Raw genomic sequence first — 18,495 nt, 5'->3', positions numbered from 1 at the left:
GGAATTACCAAAACAGTTAGAGGATCGATGCAAGTGGCTCGAGGAGAAGTTCAAAGCGATGGAGGTCGCTGAAAGTTATCGGGGCATTGACGCTAAAGAGCTGAGTTTAGTGCCAGATCTGGTACTTCCACATAAGTTTAAGATGCCTGAATTTGAAAAGTACAATAGGACAAGCTGCCCAGAAGCTCACATCACCATGTTCTGCAGGCGAATGGCGGGATATGTTAACAACAACCAACTCTTGATACATTGTTTTCAAGTCAGCCTTGTAGGGGCGGCATCCAAATGGTACAATCAGTTGAGTCGTGCCACGATTGGTTCATGGAGGGACTTGGCGCAATCGTTCATGAAGCAATATAGTCATGTGACAGACATGGCTCCAGATAGGATCACCCTTCAGAATATGGAGAAGAAGCCGAACGAAAGCTTTAGGCAGTACGCGCAGAGATGGAGGGAGGTCACAGTCCAAGTTCAGCCACCGCTCCTGGAAAAGGAAATGACCATGTTGTTCATTAACACCCTGAAGGCACCGTTCATTACACATATGTTAGGAAGTGCCACAAAAAGCTTTCCTGACATGATCATGAATGGCGAGATGATTGAGAATGCCATCAGGAGTGGGAAGATTGATGCTGGAGAGAGTAACAGAAGATCAGCTTCGAAGAAGAAGGAAAACGAGGTGAACAACGTGAGTATGTACAACAAGGGTTACTCGAAGTCAGTAACAGTGAGTCAGTTAGGAAAGGTGGCTGCCAATCAGCAAAGCTCGTCGAGACAGGAGATCGTACAAGGCGAAATACGGAGAGGCCCCAATTCACGCCAATTCCCATGTTGTACAGGGAATTATACCGAAACTTATTCGACGCACATGTAGTTTCCCCTTTCTATCTGAAGCCCTTACACCCAGTACCCCAAATGGTACGACGCAAATGCACAGTGCGACTATCATGCGGGAATCATGGGCCATTCCATAGAAAACTGTACAGCCTTCAAGAAGTTGGTTGAAAGGCTCGTTTGTATGGGTGTCGTTAAATTTGATGAAGCCACCAAAGCAGAAAATCCATTACCAAACCATACTGACAGTGGAATAAATATGATGGGCGAGGACAGAAAAATTAAGGCAGACATTACGGACGTGAAGACTCCTTTGAGATGGGTCTGGAAAGGGATGGTGAAAAGGGGGCTAATTACTTCAGAAGAAAGTTGTGAGAAGAGGAGGAACTACTGTGAGTTCCACTATGAAATGGGGCATGAAATCCAAGAGTGTACGGAGTTCAGAGCCGTGGTACAGGGTATGATAGATAATAAGGAGATGGAATTTTGTGAAGGAATTCAGAAGGAGAGTCATGTATGTACGTCAGAGTTGGCATTGGGAGTTCCAAAGGCTAACCATCCTGTGGTCATCATCTCACGACCTAAGAATAGTGAGGCTGGAGCGCGAGTAGCACCAAAAGTTATCATTCAAAAACCGACCGTGTTTACTTACAAGGATAACAAGAGGGTTCCTTGGAATTACAATTGTAATGTGACAATCCCAGGGAAGGAGGATGTAATTAATAAAGAGGACCATGATAAAGGAGGGCATGACGAACAGGTGAAGGCTCGAGTAGAGCCAATAAGAGAAGAAACTTCGATTGGAAAGAAGAAGAAGGCGGTCGAACCTGAATTGGTGGTCAATGAACCAATCAAGGAGGAGGAAGCTAGAGAGTTCTTGAAGTTCATAAAACATAGCGAGTACAGCGTTGTGGAGCAGCTGCACAAACAACCAGCTCGCATATCTGTGCTAGCTTTACTCCTAAACTCGGAGGGACATCAAAATGCACTACTGAATGTGCTAAATGAAACTTATGTGGCCGACGATATCTCTGTTAACAGGTTGGATCGATTGGTCGGTAGTATAAGCGCTGATAACTTCATCTCTTTCAGCGATGACGAAATACCACCTGGGGGTATGGGATCTACTAGAGCTTTACACATCACTGCAAGGTGTAAAGGGTGTATATTACCGGGAGTTCTGGTAGACAACGGGTCGGCACTGAACGTATTGCCTCTATCCACGCTCAACAGGCTACCTATGGATAGTTCACATATGAAATCGTGTCAGGATGTGGTGAGAGCATTTGATGGCACCGAGAGGGAAGTCGTGGGAAGAATTGACATACCCTTGTTAATCGGCCCAACTGTCTATGAGGTAGACTTCTTGGTTATGGATATCAAACCTTCTTATAGTTGCCTATTAGGAAGGCCGTGGATTCATTCAAGAAAAGCTTGATGCGCCATCGTTACATCAAAATTGAAGCTGGTGTCAGAAGGTCGGGTAGTGACGATAGATGCTGAGGAGGATATCATTGCATCTGTGACTAGCGATGCACCTTATTTGGAGACGAGTGACGATGCAATCGAGTGCTCTTTTCGTTCCTTAGAGTTCGTAAATGCAACATTCATCTTTGAGGGAAACAAGATCCTGATGTTGAGAATATCAAAGACCACAAAGATGGGGCTGCAATTGACAGTGGGAAAAGGAGCTTTGCTAGGGAAAGGATTGGGGAGATATCTTCAGGGTCGAGTCAAGGTCCCAGTATTGAAGGGCAAGCAAGATCGTTTTGGCTTAGGTTATAAGCCAGATTTTAAGCAAATGAGGATGGAGCGAGAGAAGAAACAAATGAGAAGAAGGGCTCGTTTGACAGGGGGTGAAGTTGAATGGGAATCCATGACCTTTCCTCACTTATCCAAGACTTTTGTATCGGGAGGATTTGTCCATCCAGGAATGCTAGGGGTCAGAAGTATTAACATGGAGCTAGGGTGCATTCATGCCGTGTATGAAGAAGCGACGCGAGGAAGAGCTTTGCCAGATATTCGTCCTTACGAGTCGGAAAGGGAGCTAAACAACTGGACTGCAGAAGAAATACCTGTAGTTTTTAGGATTTCCTCAGAGTAATGTCCAGAACACCCTTATTACTTTTTAGCCTAGAAGTGATAAGGATTCCTTTGTGAAATAGGCTCATGTCCAGAAGATCGTTACTTTAATAAAGTTCATGTTTGCAGTCATTTTTGGAGCAAATTTTTCTTTCCATAAGAGCAGTTATTTTAAGTTTCTCTTAAACTACACTTGCATTTCATTCATGACCATATTGCACCAAACAAATTCCTGAATCCATATTGTTTTTCATACCTATAACAGGTCCCACGATATCAATGATGCGAATGTCACTCTTACAAATTTAGAGTCTCCTTTTGAACGAAACATGTGTTTAGAGGGATCGCATGATTTTGAAGACAACGAAGACTGTGGTTTGTCTCCTGACTTGTTGAAGATGGTAGAAAGGGCCGAGAAGCAAATCCTACCTCACAAGGAATCAATAGAAATTGTGAGCTTAGAAGAGGGTAAAGAGGTGAAGATCGGATCGGATATCTCTGCAAAGACAAGACAAGACCTCATCGAATTACTCCGAGAGTTCAAGGACGTGTTTGCATGGTCATATCAGGATATGCCGGGGTTGAGTACCGACATTGTAGTCCATCGTCTCCCTATAAGAGAAGATTGCAAGCCAGTGCAGTAAAAGCTCAGAAGGATGAGGCCTGATATCGTGTTGAAGATAAAAGAGGAGGTCCAAAAGCAGTTTGATGCCGGATTTCTGCAAGAAGTCAAGTATTCTGAGTGGGTGGCTAACATCGTACCAGTTCCAAAGAAAGATGGAAAAGTACGAATGTGTGTGGATTATCGGGATTTGAACAAGGCTAGTCCAAAAGATAACTTCTCATTGCCCCACATCGACACATTGGTAGACAATACCTCGGGCTTTTCATTGTTTTCCTTCATGGATGGTTTTTCTGGGTATAATCAGATAAAGATGCATCCCGAGGACATGAGAAAGACTACGTTCATTACGTTATAGGGGACGTTTTGTTATAAAGTGATGCCATTTGGATTGAAGAATGCAGGAGCGACATACCAAAGAGCCATGGTAGCCTTGTTCCATGACATGATGCACAAGGAAATCGAGGTTTACGTTGATGATATGATCGCGAAATCTAGAACGGAGGGCGAACATGTGCGGGTCTTGAGAAAATTATTCTTAAGATTAAGGAAGTTCCAGCTCAAGCTTAATCCAGCGAAGTGCACTTTCGGGGCCAGGTCAGGAAAGTTACTAGGCTTCATAGTCAGTGAGAGGGGAATCGAGATTGACCCAGACAAAGTGAAGGCAATACGAGATTTACCTCCACCACGCACTCAGAAAGAAGTTCGAGGATTCCTCGGAAGACTGAATTACATTGCTAGCTTCATTTCACAACTAACCGAGAAATGTGACCCCATATTTCGTCTTCTGAAGAAACATAATCCTGGTACTTGGGATAAAGAATGCGAAGAAGCTTTTAACAAGGTGAAGCAGTATTTGTCTAATACTCCAGTTCTGTCACCGCCTAGCCCAGATAGGCCCCTGATATTGTATCTGACAGTATTTGATAATTCCATGGGGTGTGTGCTAGGCCAACATGATGAAACAAGGAGAAAAGAAAGGGCGATTTATTATCTCAGCAAGAAATTCACTGACTGTGAAATGAGATATTCGCCTATTGAGAAGTTATGTTGTGCCTTGATTTGGACAACCCGAAGATTAATGCAGTACATGTTATACCATACGACTTGGCTAATCTCAAAGTTAGACCCGTTAAAGTATATGATGGAGTCAACTGCTTTGAATGGGAGAATGGCCCAATGGCAGATCTTACTGTCTGAATTTGATATTGTTTATGTGAGCCAGAAGGCTGTGAAAGGGAGTGCAATTGCTGACTTTCTAGCTAGTAGAGCTCTGGAGGACTACGAGCCGTTGAGTTTTGATTTTCCAAATGAAGACCTGATATGTATAGCGGCTATTGAGGAAAATCCCCAAGAAGGTCACGGTTGGAGGTTAAACTTTGATGGAGCCTCGAATGCTGTGGGTAATGGAATTGGGGCAGTCCTAATGTCCCCGAATGGTGATCATTATCCTTTTACTTGCAAATTGGATTTTGATTGTACAAACAACATGGCAGAATACGAAGCGTGCATCATGGGTATTCGTGCAGCTATAGAGCGGAAAATCAAAGTGCTAGAGGTCTATGGAGATTCAGCATTGGTGATATATCAGCTCAGGGGTGAATGGGAAACGAGAGATCCCAAATTAATCAGTTATCGAAAGTTGGTCCTCGAATTGATTAAGGAGTTTGAGGACATCACTTTTTTCTATCTTCCACGAGATGAGAACCAGATGGCAGATGCACTAGCTACTTTAGCCTCCATGATCAAGTTGAACAGACATGAGGATATGAAGCCTATCCAAATGAGTACCTATGAAGACACGGCTCATTGTTACAATATTGAATAAGGAGAAATCGATGATAGTCCTTGGTATCAGGATATACTACGATACGTAAAAAATCGTGAGTATCCTGGCCAGGCAACGGAGAATGAAAAGAGAACTCTAAGAAGACTAGCCATCGATTACGTCTTAGATGGGGAGATCTTATACAAGAGGGGAAAGGATCAAGTTCTACTAAGATGTGTGGACGCCGTGGAAGCAAAGAAAATCTTGGAGGAAGTCCATGAGGGCATCTGTGGAACGCATGCTAGTGGTTTCACAATGGCCAGACAGATTATGAGATCCGGGTACTACTGGTCCACCATGGAAGGGGATTGCATTAATTATTCTAAAAAGTTCCATAAATGTCAAATCTATGGTGATAAAATGCATGCACCTCCTTCACCTCTTCATGTCATGACTTCTCCATGGCCTTTCTCCATGTGGGGTATGGATGTTATCGGGCCAATATCGCCGAAGGCTTCAAATGGGCATCGTTTCATATTCGTGGTTATTGACTATTTCACCAAATGGGTAGAAGCTGCTTCGTATGCTAGTGTTACAAAGTCATCAGTCGGTAAGTTCTTGAAGAGAGAGATCATATGTCGGTATGGAATGCCTGAAAGAATCATATCCAACAATGCGTTGAATTTGAATAACAGCTCAATAGCAGAGGTCTGCAGTCAATTCAAGATCAGACATCACAATTAAATCGTAGTACGCTCGAAAATGAATGGTGCAGTAGAAGCGGCCAATAAAAATATAAAGAAGATTGTAGGGAAGATAACTGAGACTTACAGGGACTGGCATGAGAAATTGCCGTTTGCCCTCCTTGCTTATCGAACGTCAATCAGGACCTCCACCGGGGCAACGCCTTTTTCCTTAGTTTATGGCATGGAGGCAGTCTTGCCCATCGAAGTTGAAATCCCTTCTCTCCGGGTTTTGTCTGAGCTACAATTGGATGAAGCGAAATGGGTTCAATCTCGATACGATCAGTTAAACTTGATAGAGGGAAAGAGGCTAAATGCTATTCAGCATGGTCAGATGTACCAGAAAAGAATGATGCGAGCCTACAACAAGAAAGTCTGACCCAGAGAATTTCACAAGGGGGACCTGGTGTTAAGAAAAATGCTTCCTCTACAAAAGGATTTTAGGGGGAAATGGATGCCAAATTGGGAGGGTCGTTATGTTGTAAAAAAGGCCTTTTCTGGAGGAGCCCTGATCCTGGCTGAAATGGATGGAAAAAACTTGCCTAATCCGGTAAATTCAGATTCGGTCAAGAGATACTTTACTTGAAGAGGGGAAGGAACCAAGGTGAAAACCCGCAAAGGGCGCTTTGATTCCAAAATAAATAAATAAATAAAATGGAGAGGCTAAGGTGAAAACCCGCAAAGGGCACCTTAAGACCAAAGGGGATTTGAGTCGAAAACCCGAAAAGGGCGGCTCAAATTTTGATTGGCACATGGTAGTCTTGCTGTACCTAAATCGGCAGAAAGGAATAGACGACATCTTGGGGCATCAACAAACTACTGTGAATCTTCTAAACACATGTTGAATTCAGAAGGGTTTTCAAAAAGTTGTATAGAGAAATTCAAAGTAGAGATATCTGGGGCACCTGATCATAGTATTTGTATTGAATTCGTTGTTTTAGAATATTTCATTCTTCTTCAATATAAATGTCTCCAGACAATTCCTCTATCATTCACAATCCATTGCGAGCTATGCTCCCAAATTAATTTTGTTTTATTCTTCAAGCATGTTGCATTAGAATGACGATTAATGGACTAGTAAAACTTTCACAAGGGAAGTTTTTCATATTACTCTAGAAATCTTTAAATAGCTCAGGAACCTGAAACAGGACCATTGTTTAGACCTTCACCGGGTTAAAAGGTCGGAGATATCTAGGAGTCAAGAGACAAGATTAAAATTTTCAAGTTTTGACGAAGCGTTGTTGTCACAAAGGAAGCCTTAATGAGCAATAATGACTTTAAACATTCAATATTCATTTTTCATGACATAACATCCAAATGTCATTCATACATGCCGAGTTAGGAGCATTTGATTCATTCTGATCATAACATCCTAATCATTAGGCATAATTAGGCTCATAAAGTGAATCATACAGGTCATGTTTCACAGAGAGCAGATTGGTGAAATCATAGAGCCTTATCTCCCTGAGCAATAGTGGAGCAGGTTGAAAAGCAGCAGATCCTGTCTTCCTATATCGGTAGCGAAGTGGATCGAATATACAGATCTTATCTTCCCATACTGGTGGTGAAGTAGATCGAAGAAAACAGATCCTGCCTTCATGTACTGGCGTGAAGTAGATCTTAGATACCAGATCTTGCCTTCTCATACTGGTGGCGAAGCAGATCAAAGAAAGCAGATCTTGTTTTCATGTACCGGCGTGAAACAGATCAAAGATAGTAGGTCCTGTCTTCCTATATCGGTAGCGAAGTGGATCAAATATACAGATCTTATCTTCCCATACTGGTGGCGAAGCAGATCAAAGAAAGCAGATCTTGTCTTCATGTACTGGCGTGAAGTAGATCAGATATACCAGATCTTGCCTTCCCATACTGGTGGCAAAGCAGATCGAAGAAAACAGATCTTGTCTTCATGTACTGGCGTGAAGTAGATCGAATATTACAGATCTTATCTCCCTAAGCAGTAGTGGAGCAGATCAAAGATGGTGAATTTTACTTCCCTATGGTTACAGTGGAGTACATTGAAGCCAATATTCTTATCTCCCTAAGCAGTAGTGGAGCAAATCGAAGACCACAGTCTTATCTCCCTGAAGTTGCAGTGGAGCAAACAGAAGTATACCAATCCTATCTCCTTGAAGTTGCAATGGAATGGATTAAAACCACAGATCTCATCTCTCTGAAGTTGCAGTAGAGCAGATCACATCAGATTTACCCTTAAGTTGTAACAGAACAAGTTGAAGCTAAATCTTATCTCCCTGAAGTTGCAGTGGAGCAGATTAAAGATAGCAAATTTTGTTCTTTTAAGAAGCTACAACAGATGAATCCTATCTCCTCGACATTCCAGTGGAGTAGATTGGAGCGCTACTTTCTATACCGCTGAAGATGCAGTAGGAGGGAATGAAGCTACTCAAAGAAGAAAAGCACCGAAAAAGTTTAAAGCTCAGTAAGACCAGGCATAATTGGGCCTTGTAGTCTTTGCTCTATTCCCGTTACACGACAATGAGCAAAGAGGGGCAGCTGTAATAAGGCCCAATCGGCCTGGGTCCAAACACAAAAAGAAAACAGTTCAGGCCCAGTCAATTGGCCCAAACCCAATAGCCAATACAGCAAAACAAAAAACAAAAAGAACAAAACCCTAGCCGCTCTTCAAACGCCCCACCAGCCACTACCTCCAGCGCCGCTAGTAAGACTTCGACCGGCGCATGTCTCGGGGCCGATCTCCCCTCCACGCACACGTTTCTCGCCACACACCTGCAAAACAGAGTCCAACAGAGAAGAAATAGCAAAAATAATTAACATTTGTTCTTTTTTTCGTTTCTTTTCGGCCTATAAAAGGCCCTTTTGTAACCTGTAAAGGGAGAGGAAAAAATACACAAGAAATTGAAAGGAAACACTGAGTATTCAAAGATTTTAAAAGGTGAAATTAGATTTCTGTTTTTCTTTCTACTTTTTTTTTCTCTCTTTTCTTTTATTTTGGTTTTTTTTAAATAAATAATATAAAAGGGGGGTTGCTTACCTGCGGCCTCGTCGTCGAAACCCAAGCCTACTCCGCTTGAATTGGAGCTAGTCGGGCTGGGATTTGAACTGGCCGAATGCCGAGAACGGCGGCGTTGGCGATCGGGCAAAACCCTAGCAGAGGCCTTTGATTCTTTTTTTATTTTTTTCTCTTTTCACTCGGTTCTCAAATGTTTTCAGAGGAAGGAAATGGTTTAAAATAATAAGGCAAAAGCGGCATCGTTTTGTCCAAGTCTTGACCATGCGGACTGACCGGAGGAGGAGGATCCGCTGCTCGACGCCGAGGGGAATTTACATAACGGCCCTCCTTTTGCAGCGCATATCAATTAAATCCTTTTTATTTGTTTTAAAATTGGGCCACATATTTAATTCACGTTTCAATTCAGTCCCCTTCTGCAGCGCGTTTGGAGGCTGGGTAAATTGCTCCTTTGGTCCTCCAGGTCCATGCTGCTTCAATGTGATCCTATTTTTAAAATTTACTTGAATTTACCTTTTTTTTCATTTTAGCTCAATTTAACCCTTTTTTTAACTGTTTATTATTATTATTATTATTATTTTATAACATTCATGCATTGTTTTATATAATACATATACATATGCACATTTTTAGTATACTTGCATGGTTTTTAATATGTAAAATATATATTTATAGTATACACATAATATTTTCTTATATAATATATATGTGCATGTTTTAGGTTACACATCTACCTATACTTTATACATATATTTTTTTCTTTTTTCCTTTTTTAAAAACTTCTATATATATATCTTGTTATATTTAAATTTCAAACTTTTTACTTTTGTAAATATATACACATATTCTTATCTTTGTATTTTATCCTTTTTCCACGATTTTCAAATACATATACATGCATTGTTTTAGTTTTTTATTGATATATTCTATTCTATCTTTTATATGTACCCTTGTATGTGTGTCAAATATATGCATGCACGTATTTGTGAATTCCTTGTATATTATACTTGTACATATATTTGTAAATATTTATTCATATATGTTTGAAATTAAAGTTGTGATTCATATTATATATTAACTTTTAACATACCTTTCGGAAATATATTTTGGTTTTATCGAAGCATTAAAATCATCATATTTTTATAAATTTCCAAAATATTTGGCATTCATGATTCTCGGGAAAGATTGTGTCCTAACTTACTGGATCGCGATTATTTTTCGATGAATTTAGGAAGCCAAGTATTTGTTTTGCAACAAATTCACAAATTTTTAATAAAAGCTTATTCTCGGGAATTCAGAATGTTGGGTCCTAACTTACTGGTCATGACATTTTCTTCTCGAAATAAGAATTTTCAAAAGCAAAAGGCAATATTCGGGTATTTTGAAGATTTAAAAACATTGTGCCCTAACTCACTAGGTCTGGTGTTTTATTTCTTTGAAATACGAATGTCTTTTTACTTTAATCCATTCATGAAATAAAAGTTTCCTTTTAAAATCTTTTCAAATTTTCGACACCAAGGCATTAAAAAAATCAATTTGGTACCAATTTTGGGCGTTACGAGGGTGCTAATCCTTCCTCGTATGAATCGACTCCGAACTGTTTTCTCAAATTTCGCAGACCAAAATTATTTTTATGGTGGGCCGATCACACCTTAATAAAGGATCGATGGCGACTCCAGTTTTTGTTTTTTAAGTCGACAACTAAAATTTTTGTTTTCAAAAAAACGGTTTCGACAGATTCGTAATCCATTGAAAGTCCTGCCAAAATTATGCTTACTTGCTCTTGATCTGTCACCATACTACCAACTGCAATCAAACTATCAGACATACTTCTCACCTTAGACAAGTATTATTTAAAAATAAGAGCGCCTTTCTTTAAAGAATATAATGAATGACACATAATGAAAATCTTGATGCTTGGCTTTGCACCAAACCTTCTTTGGATAGTCATCCAAACTTCAAAACTAGTACTAGCCTTTGTGAGATACACGAAAACATCATATGTGGCTGTAGATAATAGCCAAGAAGCTAAAAATTTATCCTAATTTTTATGAAGAAGAAACGTTGGATTTTCAACTAACTGACCCTCATTGCCAACTACAAATTGTGAAGGAATATTAACTGTGCCTAAAACAGATCCCTCAAGGTCATACCCTTCAAGAATCAAAAGAACTTAATGTTTCCATAAAAGAAAATTATTTTCACCAAGTTTTATCGTGCCATGTTTTGGAAAATATTGAATCTACTGCAAAACCATACCACCATTATCTTGTGAATGAACCTACTCCCCTGTGTTAGAGGAATGATGTGGAGTATCAATCCCTGGAACCTCCTCCGTAGCCATAAACCCACAAGTGTAGACCTTCATTACACCAAGAAAATGTTGGCTCTTGATACCATGTTAGAATAGCAACAAATGAAGAAGAAAGACTTGATTTCTGATTCAAAAACACACTAAACAAATGAACACTCATTGGCTATTTATGTAGCCATGCTTACATACCAAAAATACCAGAAATAACAATCTAGTCTAACAACTAGATAACTACCTTAACCAACTAACTTTAGTTGTTTAATACTCATAACACTAGGGATGTGAGAAATGTTGACCCAATCCTCTCCTCTCTCCTCTCCGCAATGTTAGGAAAGAATAGTACTTTGACTGGTGTCCAATTGCTTTAGACTTGTATTCTAAAGAATGTAGCAGGGCAGTGCCCTTAACTTTGGGCAAGATTTAATAATTAGGGAGCAAACTCTTGGCATGATACTACTATGCTCTACTCTTCTGCTTGTTAATGGCATCCAATAATCCCACTTTGAAATCAAAGAAATCGGGATGGTTTAAACTAGGGAAGGCAATAACAGCTGATGATAGTGCTAATACCTCTCGTCTTTCTACACAATAGTGATTCAAGGAACGACAATTTCCCCAAGGGAGGCAAAGATTTCAAGTGCAAGCAATAACCTAAAGAAAAATGGCTTAACCTGGTCAAGCCTATCATCCAGTTGGGGGAAATGGAGCGGCTACCGTAGCACCATGATCTCTAGCTTTTCCAAGCAAGGAGGTGGTTCCAAAGCTTCAAAAAGTTCCCTATCATTTGTTCTCGGCCATCATTCCAACATTGATAATTTGGAAATAGTAAAATCTAGTAATAAAGTGTGGAGGCCTTTCTTGTTTTGTAGTTATGCTTTATTAGCTTTATTCACATCACTTATAACTCCAAACCCACATGTCCTGAAAGATGCATTAAGTTTAAGGTTAAAATATGCGTAACTATTGCACTCTTCACAAATTTGGAATCTAATCCATGTACTCTTATTTCTAGGAATTTAATTTCTCTACCTTTCAAATTTCAAAATTTAAGTTTAATTCTTAACACTGTTTAAATTCTTTTTTTGTTAAATTTATAAGTGTGACATTTTGAAATAAAATTGTGATGAATATATGATGTTGAAATAGATTTATAAATCATAATCATAATAATTTATGAAAAGTAATTACAACAACGGCCATAATTATAATTATAACCATAATTAATATATTAATAAATAAAATAAAATAATTATAATTGTCATGATATCTATAGGTTTACTATTAAAAAATATTTTTTATTTTTAATTAGTCTTAAATTTTATTTAAGAAAAAAGATTAAATTGATTAAATATTAAAACAAATGGCAAATTGATCTAAAATTTAAGATTACGTTAGTAATCTAAGATAATCTAAGGGATGGGTCATAACGGGATTATACACTATATTATGACATCTTGACACTATTTTGGAATGTGAAATTACGGGATGACTAGAAAATTGACAATCCAAACACCATAATCTTATTTCGAAATGTAATATTATATTCGACGAACCAAAAGTTATGTTTATTGTTTTGGGATTATAGTTGTAAAATGGTATGCAAAAATATTAAATAATTTCATGCAATCTTTATAAGCTTAAAAGCAACCCGTGCCAGTAATTAGTAAAATGAGATGATAAGAGTTTTCTATATTAACAAATGCTCAAAGGTTTAATTTTTACCTGGTATGGAGTAGCTTTAAAATTTATGATTAATGTTTATCCTCAATAGGTCTACAAAACGCAAAAAATTAATTCTGAGTTCAATCCAGTGAATACCTTAAAAAGAAAAAAATCCATATTAGTAAACTTTCTTAGAAACAAAATGATAAAAAATATATATTAATTTTATCATATTGCCTACTCTCGAAAGGAATAATTAGTATTACACTACGAACTATTATAAACTAAAATATAACCTAGAAAATCAGTGAAGAAAAATAATTTGACTCAACGAATGTCATAGCAATAGAGAGGTCCATGACGCCTCCTTTTTATCAATATGTTTGACTATTTTTGCATTGTCAGATGTCTTTTCAGATCATATGAAACATAATAGTTTACTCTAACTAATGTATTATGAGTAATTGTTGTTTGTAAAAATATTCTCTCCTTTATTTTTGTTATAATTTTAATATTATTTTATTATTTTAAGTTTTATAGTTTTATAATTTTAAAATAATGTAGCTTTTGGGCTCAATTTTTATTGATCCATTTTGACCCTTGAAAATCATTATTCTTTTAAGTCCATTCTCTTACATCATGTTTAGTTGAGGGGAATGTTATTCATTGAATGGTAAATCATTCTTTTGTTTGGTTGAACATAATATTCATTTAATAGAATGAATATTACTTCCCGATACTTGTCTTCCCGTAATAGCTATTCTTTGGTGATACCAAAGAATGACTATTCCATGTAACATCGAATAACAAATTTTTTTCCATATTAGTCCTTTAAAACTTAGACCTAGAAAATATAAAAATAAAATATTTGAATACTTTAATATAATTTAAAATAAAATATTTTAACATAATATAATATAAAAATAATTATATTAAAAATATTGTTAAATTATATAAAAATATGATTAAATTATTTATTATTTATTATTAAATTATTTTAATAATCATTCTATTAAAATTTAATAACAATAACAATAATCATTTACTTAAAAAAAATTCTGCTAAGGGTACTCTGATCATTTCAGTTTTTTTCCTTATGCTATTACAACTTCATTCCATTCAACCAAACACAAGAATATTATTACAGTTCTATTTTATTTCATTTAACCAAACATTTGAATTACTGACTACAACTCTATTACATTACAATTCTATTCCATTACAGCGAACCAAACGTAGTGTTAATGACCGTGAAAAAAAGGGGGATAATGTAACTTTTGGCCCCTAAACTTGGCAAGTAGGTCCACATTGACTCTTGAACTTGACAACTAGGTTCACTTTGGTATCTACACCTTTTTTGGTTCACTTTGGCACTTGAACTTAACAACTAGATTTATTTTGATCCCAAATTTTTTTGATTGATCAGAGTTTGCCGTTGGATTAATTTGACAATGTGGGTTAGGATGCAATTAATAACACGATTGGTCAAAATGATGTATTTTTTGTTAGTAATAATAAATTTAGCCCCCATTGTTTACATCTTTTGTCAGTTTGACCCTCATTTTTTTAAACTAAATTTGGCCATTAAACTTTTAAAAAGTAGTCAAATCGCTTTTTTTAACGAAAACGTTAAAACATTAATTTTTTTGACTATGTTGGTGTGGCTACTGATGTGGCAATCAATGTGTGCTTCATGTTGACATGACAATATTTGTCCTACATGTCACATAACAAATAATTTAATAATTATATAATATTAAAAAAGACTCAAAATTCAAAAAAAAGAGCATAAAGCACATGTGGATTCCATGAGAGCTACCATGTTTAAAAATTTAACGTTTATTCAATTCTTTTTAAGAGGTTGATGGTCAAATATAATTAAAAAAATAAAGACTAAATTGACCAAAGATGAATTATAAGTTTTTAAATTTTTCATGTTACTGTTACTATAATTTTTTATGTTTAAATATAGAATTTTTTTTTCAGATAATGGTATAATGTTTTATTCCTCATTTATATTATGTATTACTGTTGTATATGATAACGAAAAGATTAATCGTGACTACGATCGGTGATTCCAGCAGCAACGAAGTTTCGAATCAAATCCAATAACATCGACGTCCTTTACTGAAATCCAAAAGTCAAGTCTCCCATCTTCCCAAAATGATAAGAACATATAAAATAACATAGCATTCTCTTTTCTTCGCTAAGAAATAATAGGCAGTATGCTTGGTAAAGCTATAATTAGATAGAGACAGCCGAAACTTAAAACCCTGAGTCCTTCATGCATACTCAATTATCCCTAAACCCCCTACCCTTGGTTGTCGTTTTCGTATTTACTAACTCTCCCAACTCAGTCGATGCTAGCTGGGAAACAATCGGACCCCTGGATATATAATCTTATTCAAGCATGCGGAAATCCAAATATTTTAATCTAAAACTTTGAATCTTATCAAGACAGAACCAGTTGTGCACTGCTATTTTTTAATCAGGTTTTGATAAATATGTCATTAGTTTATTGCAACTTGAACTCCAAAGTACATAAGACGAACCCATTGGCAAGCAAAAAGCACGGGTTTTAATACAAGGCCATGTGCAATATTCTCACACACGATCTAATTAACACACCGATAATAATAATGGGAAAGGAATTCTGGAACTGGTGGGACCCCCTTAAGCAGTTGATGTAAAGTTGAAGTTGGAACATGTTGTTCGACGGAAGAGGAGGGAAGAACTGAACCCAAGCTTGGATGCAGCTAGATCGATCTGCAGAAGGTTGTCCTCTATTTGATGCCCTCCGATCACTATCGACGTTGTGGGTTCCAGTCCTCCATCTACAAACCCTAAACACAATACGTCCTTGTTGACTTGCACCATTGAGTTTGCTCCAAATATTCTCCACACCACTTTGTTTGGTAGCAAGAGATCGATTTGTGGCACTGCTGGCCCAACGCGAGTGCTGCCAAGGCTTTTAGCATTGTAACATGCACTGAAAGGAGCCACTGCTGGAACCCTGGCAACCTTGGAAGTTTGCTTGATAAAAGCATTAACTACTGCTCTGTAGATTGATGTTTGCATCACAGTGTAGGGAGTGACAGTGCTGATCTTGGTTCCGCCTTGGCCTTCTTTGTTGATGGAAAGCAAAGTTTTGTTGAATGACACTGGTTTAGTATTAATGGTGATGCCATTGACTCCAATGAAGTAGTCTGCAGATGGATCACCTTGAAAGGAAGCACTTGAGGTGCTGACGCGATTGAGAATGAGTGGGGTGTACATGAGAGACTTTGAGACGTCGATATCGGGAAGGAGATTGTAAGGCCCATCGCCAAAGATGACGACACCATTGGAGCCTGAAGATGAACTCAAACAAACTGCAAATTTTCTAGGGAAACTAAAAGCAGCAGCGAATTGGGAAGGCATTGAAATCTTTGTTCTACCTAGACCAGCCATGCCTTTAACACCACCGGCAAGACCGTCCAAGAGAAAAGAAGAACCGCAAGTGAAGAGAAACTTAGACACTGTAACTTCTTTCCCAGGATTCTTTCCATTGGTAGATTGGATGGATACAACATCTTGGGCAACCTCGCCAATGGTGCCACTGTTTTTGACGCTGTTGGATGGGAGGAGACTACAAGTATTATTGTTGCAGCCTGGCTTGGGACCATCGAAGCAACTTCCGCAAGCCTTAGACCTAGCCAGGTTGCATTGAGCCGAGTTACAACGGGCAGGCTTGTAGGAAGATGAGACATAGCCTTGGTCACAATCGACCCAGAGATATTCACCACCAAGATCAAGGGTCAACTTGATAGGCACTAAAGGGGTTCTTTGCTTGATTTGAGTGAGATATTGGAGAGTTGAAGCATCTTTTGAGACTGGAAGGAGTAGTGCTTTAGGCCTAAAAGAAGCTTGAATTGAAGGAGAGACTATGAAGAAGAAAAGAGAAGCTGAAAAAAGGAGGAAGTTACTTGAGGCAACCATTGTTGTCTTTGGGTAGAGAAGTAGAGATAGGTGTGAAGAGCTAGTGAAAGAAGAGGTCTATTTATAGCTGTAAATGGTGGGTGGCAAATCTAGCTAGGTTTATCCAGATGCCAATTTTGACCATGGACTCTGGTCTTATTTCATTTATTTAATTTTTAACTCCCTATTATTTCTCAAACTAGTAAGATGAGATCCCAAGTAAAAGAAATTGCAGCGTGTATTTTTTTTTCACAGCTCAAAATAAATTAATCACTACATTGAAATTCAAATCTAGTTGTAGTGTTTTTATATGTACCCATGCATGTTGCAAATTAAAGATATTTAAATATAGAAAAGATAAGGACTGCATCAGAAGGCTGAGCAAAATCCATACAATTCTCCTTTAAACAAATCCCATATGACCATTTTCCTTTCCCGCCTTTCTTTCAAAAGGAGCTTCTCATTTTTGTTTCTTATTTCAATGAAAAGGTTAATTTTTTTTTAACTTTACTAACTTATTATGTGGATAAGATGTTAGTATTTAATTAATTTTTAAAAAAATTAAAATAAAGTTTTAAAAATTGTTAAAAATATTTATTAATAATTTTAAATTTAAAAAATTAATTAAATGTTAACATTTCATCCACCTAACTTTTTATTATTGATTTTGAAATTATTTGATAAAAATATAAATTAAATTTAAAGACTAAAAATATAAAAAATTAAAATATACTCTCTCTTTTTTGAACTGTAGGAAAAAAAATTGATTATGCCATTAAAGTAAGGAAAGTTGTCTCCAAGCAGAGGCAAGTGGTATACAATGGCCAACTCATTGGCCAATTGCTTTTCATTTGTAGCAAATATTTTTATCATTTTTATTCTTTAATTGAGTGAAGAGTTTAAAAAGGGAAAGAAATAAAGAGAGAAGAAAGTTAAAGTAAAAAAGAAAAGAAAAGAGAAAGCTATGTGAAAATAAAAGCAAAGAAAGATGACATAATTGTATCATGTTGATATAATTATTATATATTTAAATAGTTATATTATATTAATACATACACATAAACTATTAATAAAATATGAGAGAATTTAGATAAAAATATAAGTTCGAAAAATAGGTTTGAGCTTAAAAATAATATCAGTTTAAAAAACGGGTCGAGTTTCGAATAGGATTTTTTCAGCTCGAACCCTACCCGATTTTATTAACTTAATTTTTTTACCCCTATTCCCAGCAGACCCAATCCCTAATTCCCCTTCCCTATCAGTTTGTAAAAAAGAAAATTGTTGCTTCCTATCGAAGTGTCACTCACCACTTCCACCAATGTCCGGGCATCCGTTTGCCTGTCAGCGTTGCTTTTTGCATCATCCATTGTTGCGTGCTAAGCTTTGGTCGAGTTTTGCTTGAGAATTACATCACACTAACAGTAGAGAAACAACATCACAAGAAAGAAAATAAAGAAGAAGTAGACAAGAGAATAAACAAAAATGACAATTAAGAAAAGCGACACTTGTTTATTTTCAAGATCT

The 18,495-nt window shown here is 37.2% G+C and overlaps 2 protein-coding genes across 2 annotated transcripts; one reads left to right on the top strand and one right to left on the bottom strand.

The window, feature by feature from the left end:
* Window positions 1–4,682: 4,682 nt before the first annotated feature.
* Window positions 4,683–5,366, top strand: LOC105775234 (uncharacterized). Its single transcript, XM_012597765.1, has one exon. It carries the CDS (start codon window positions 4,683–4,685, stop codon window positions 5,364–5,366), a length of 684 nt encoding a protein of 227 aa, XP_012453219.1.
* Window positions 5,367–15,507: 10,141 nt separating this feature from the next.
* On the bottom strand, window positions 15,508–17,043 carry LOC105777063 (probable aspartic proteinase GIP2). The gene has a single exon (XM_012600117.2). The coding sequence runs from the start codon at window positions 16,990–16,992 to the stop codon at window positions 15,688–15,690; it is 1,305 nt and encodes a 434-aa protein (XP_012455571.1). The 5' UTR covers window positions 16,993–17,043; the 3' UTR covers window positions 15,508–15,687.
* Window positions 17,044–18,495: the final 1,452 nt, after the last annotated feature.

This window comes from Gossypium raimondii, chromosome 10 (assembly GCF_025698545.1).
Source record: "Gossypium raimondii isolate GPD5lz chromosome 10, ASM2569854v1, whole genome shotgun sequence".
NCBI classification, from domain to species: Eukaryota; Viridiplantae; Streptophyta; class Magnoliopsida; order Malvales; family Malvaceae; genus Gossypium; species Gossypium raimondii.
The sequence above is the reverse complement of the archived record's forward strand: the minus strand, read 5'-3'. Positions and strand labels throughout refer to the sequence as shown.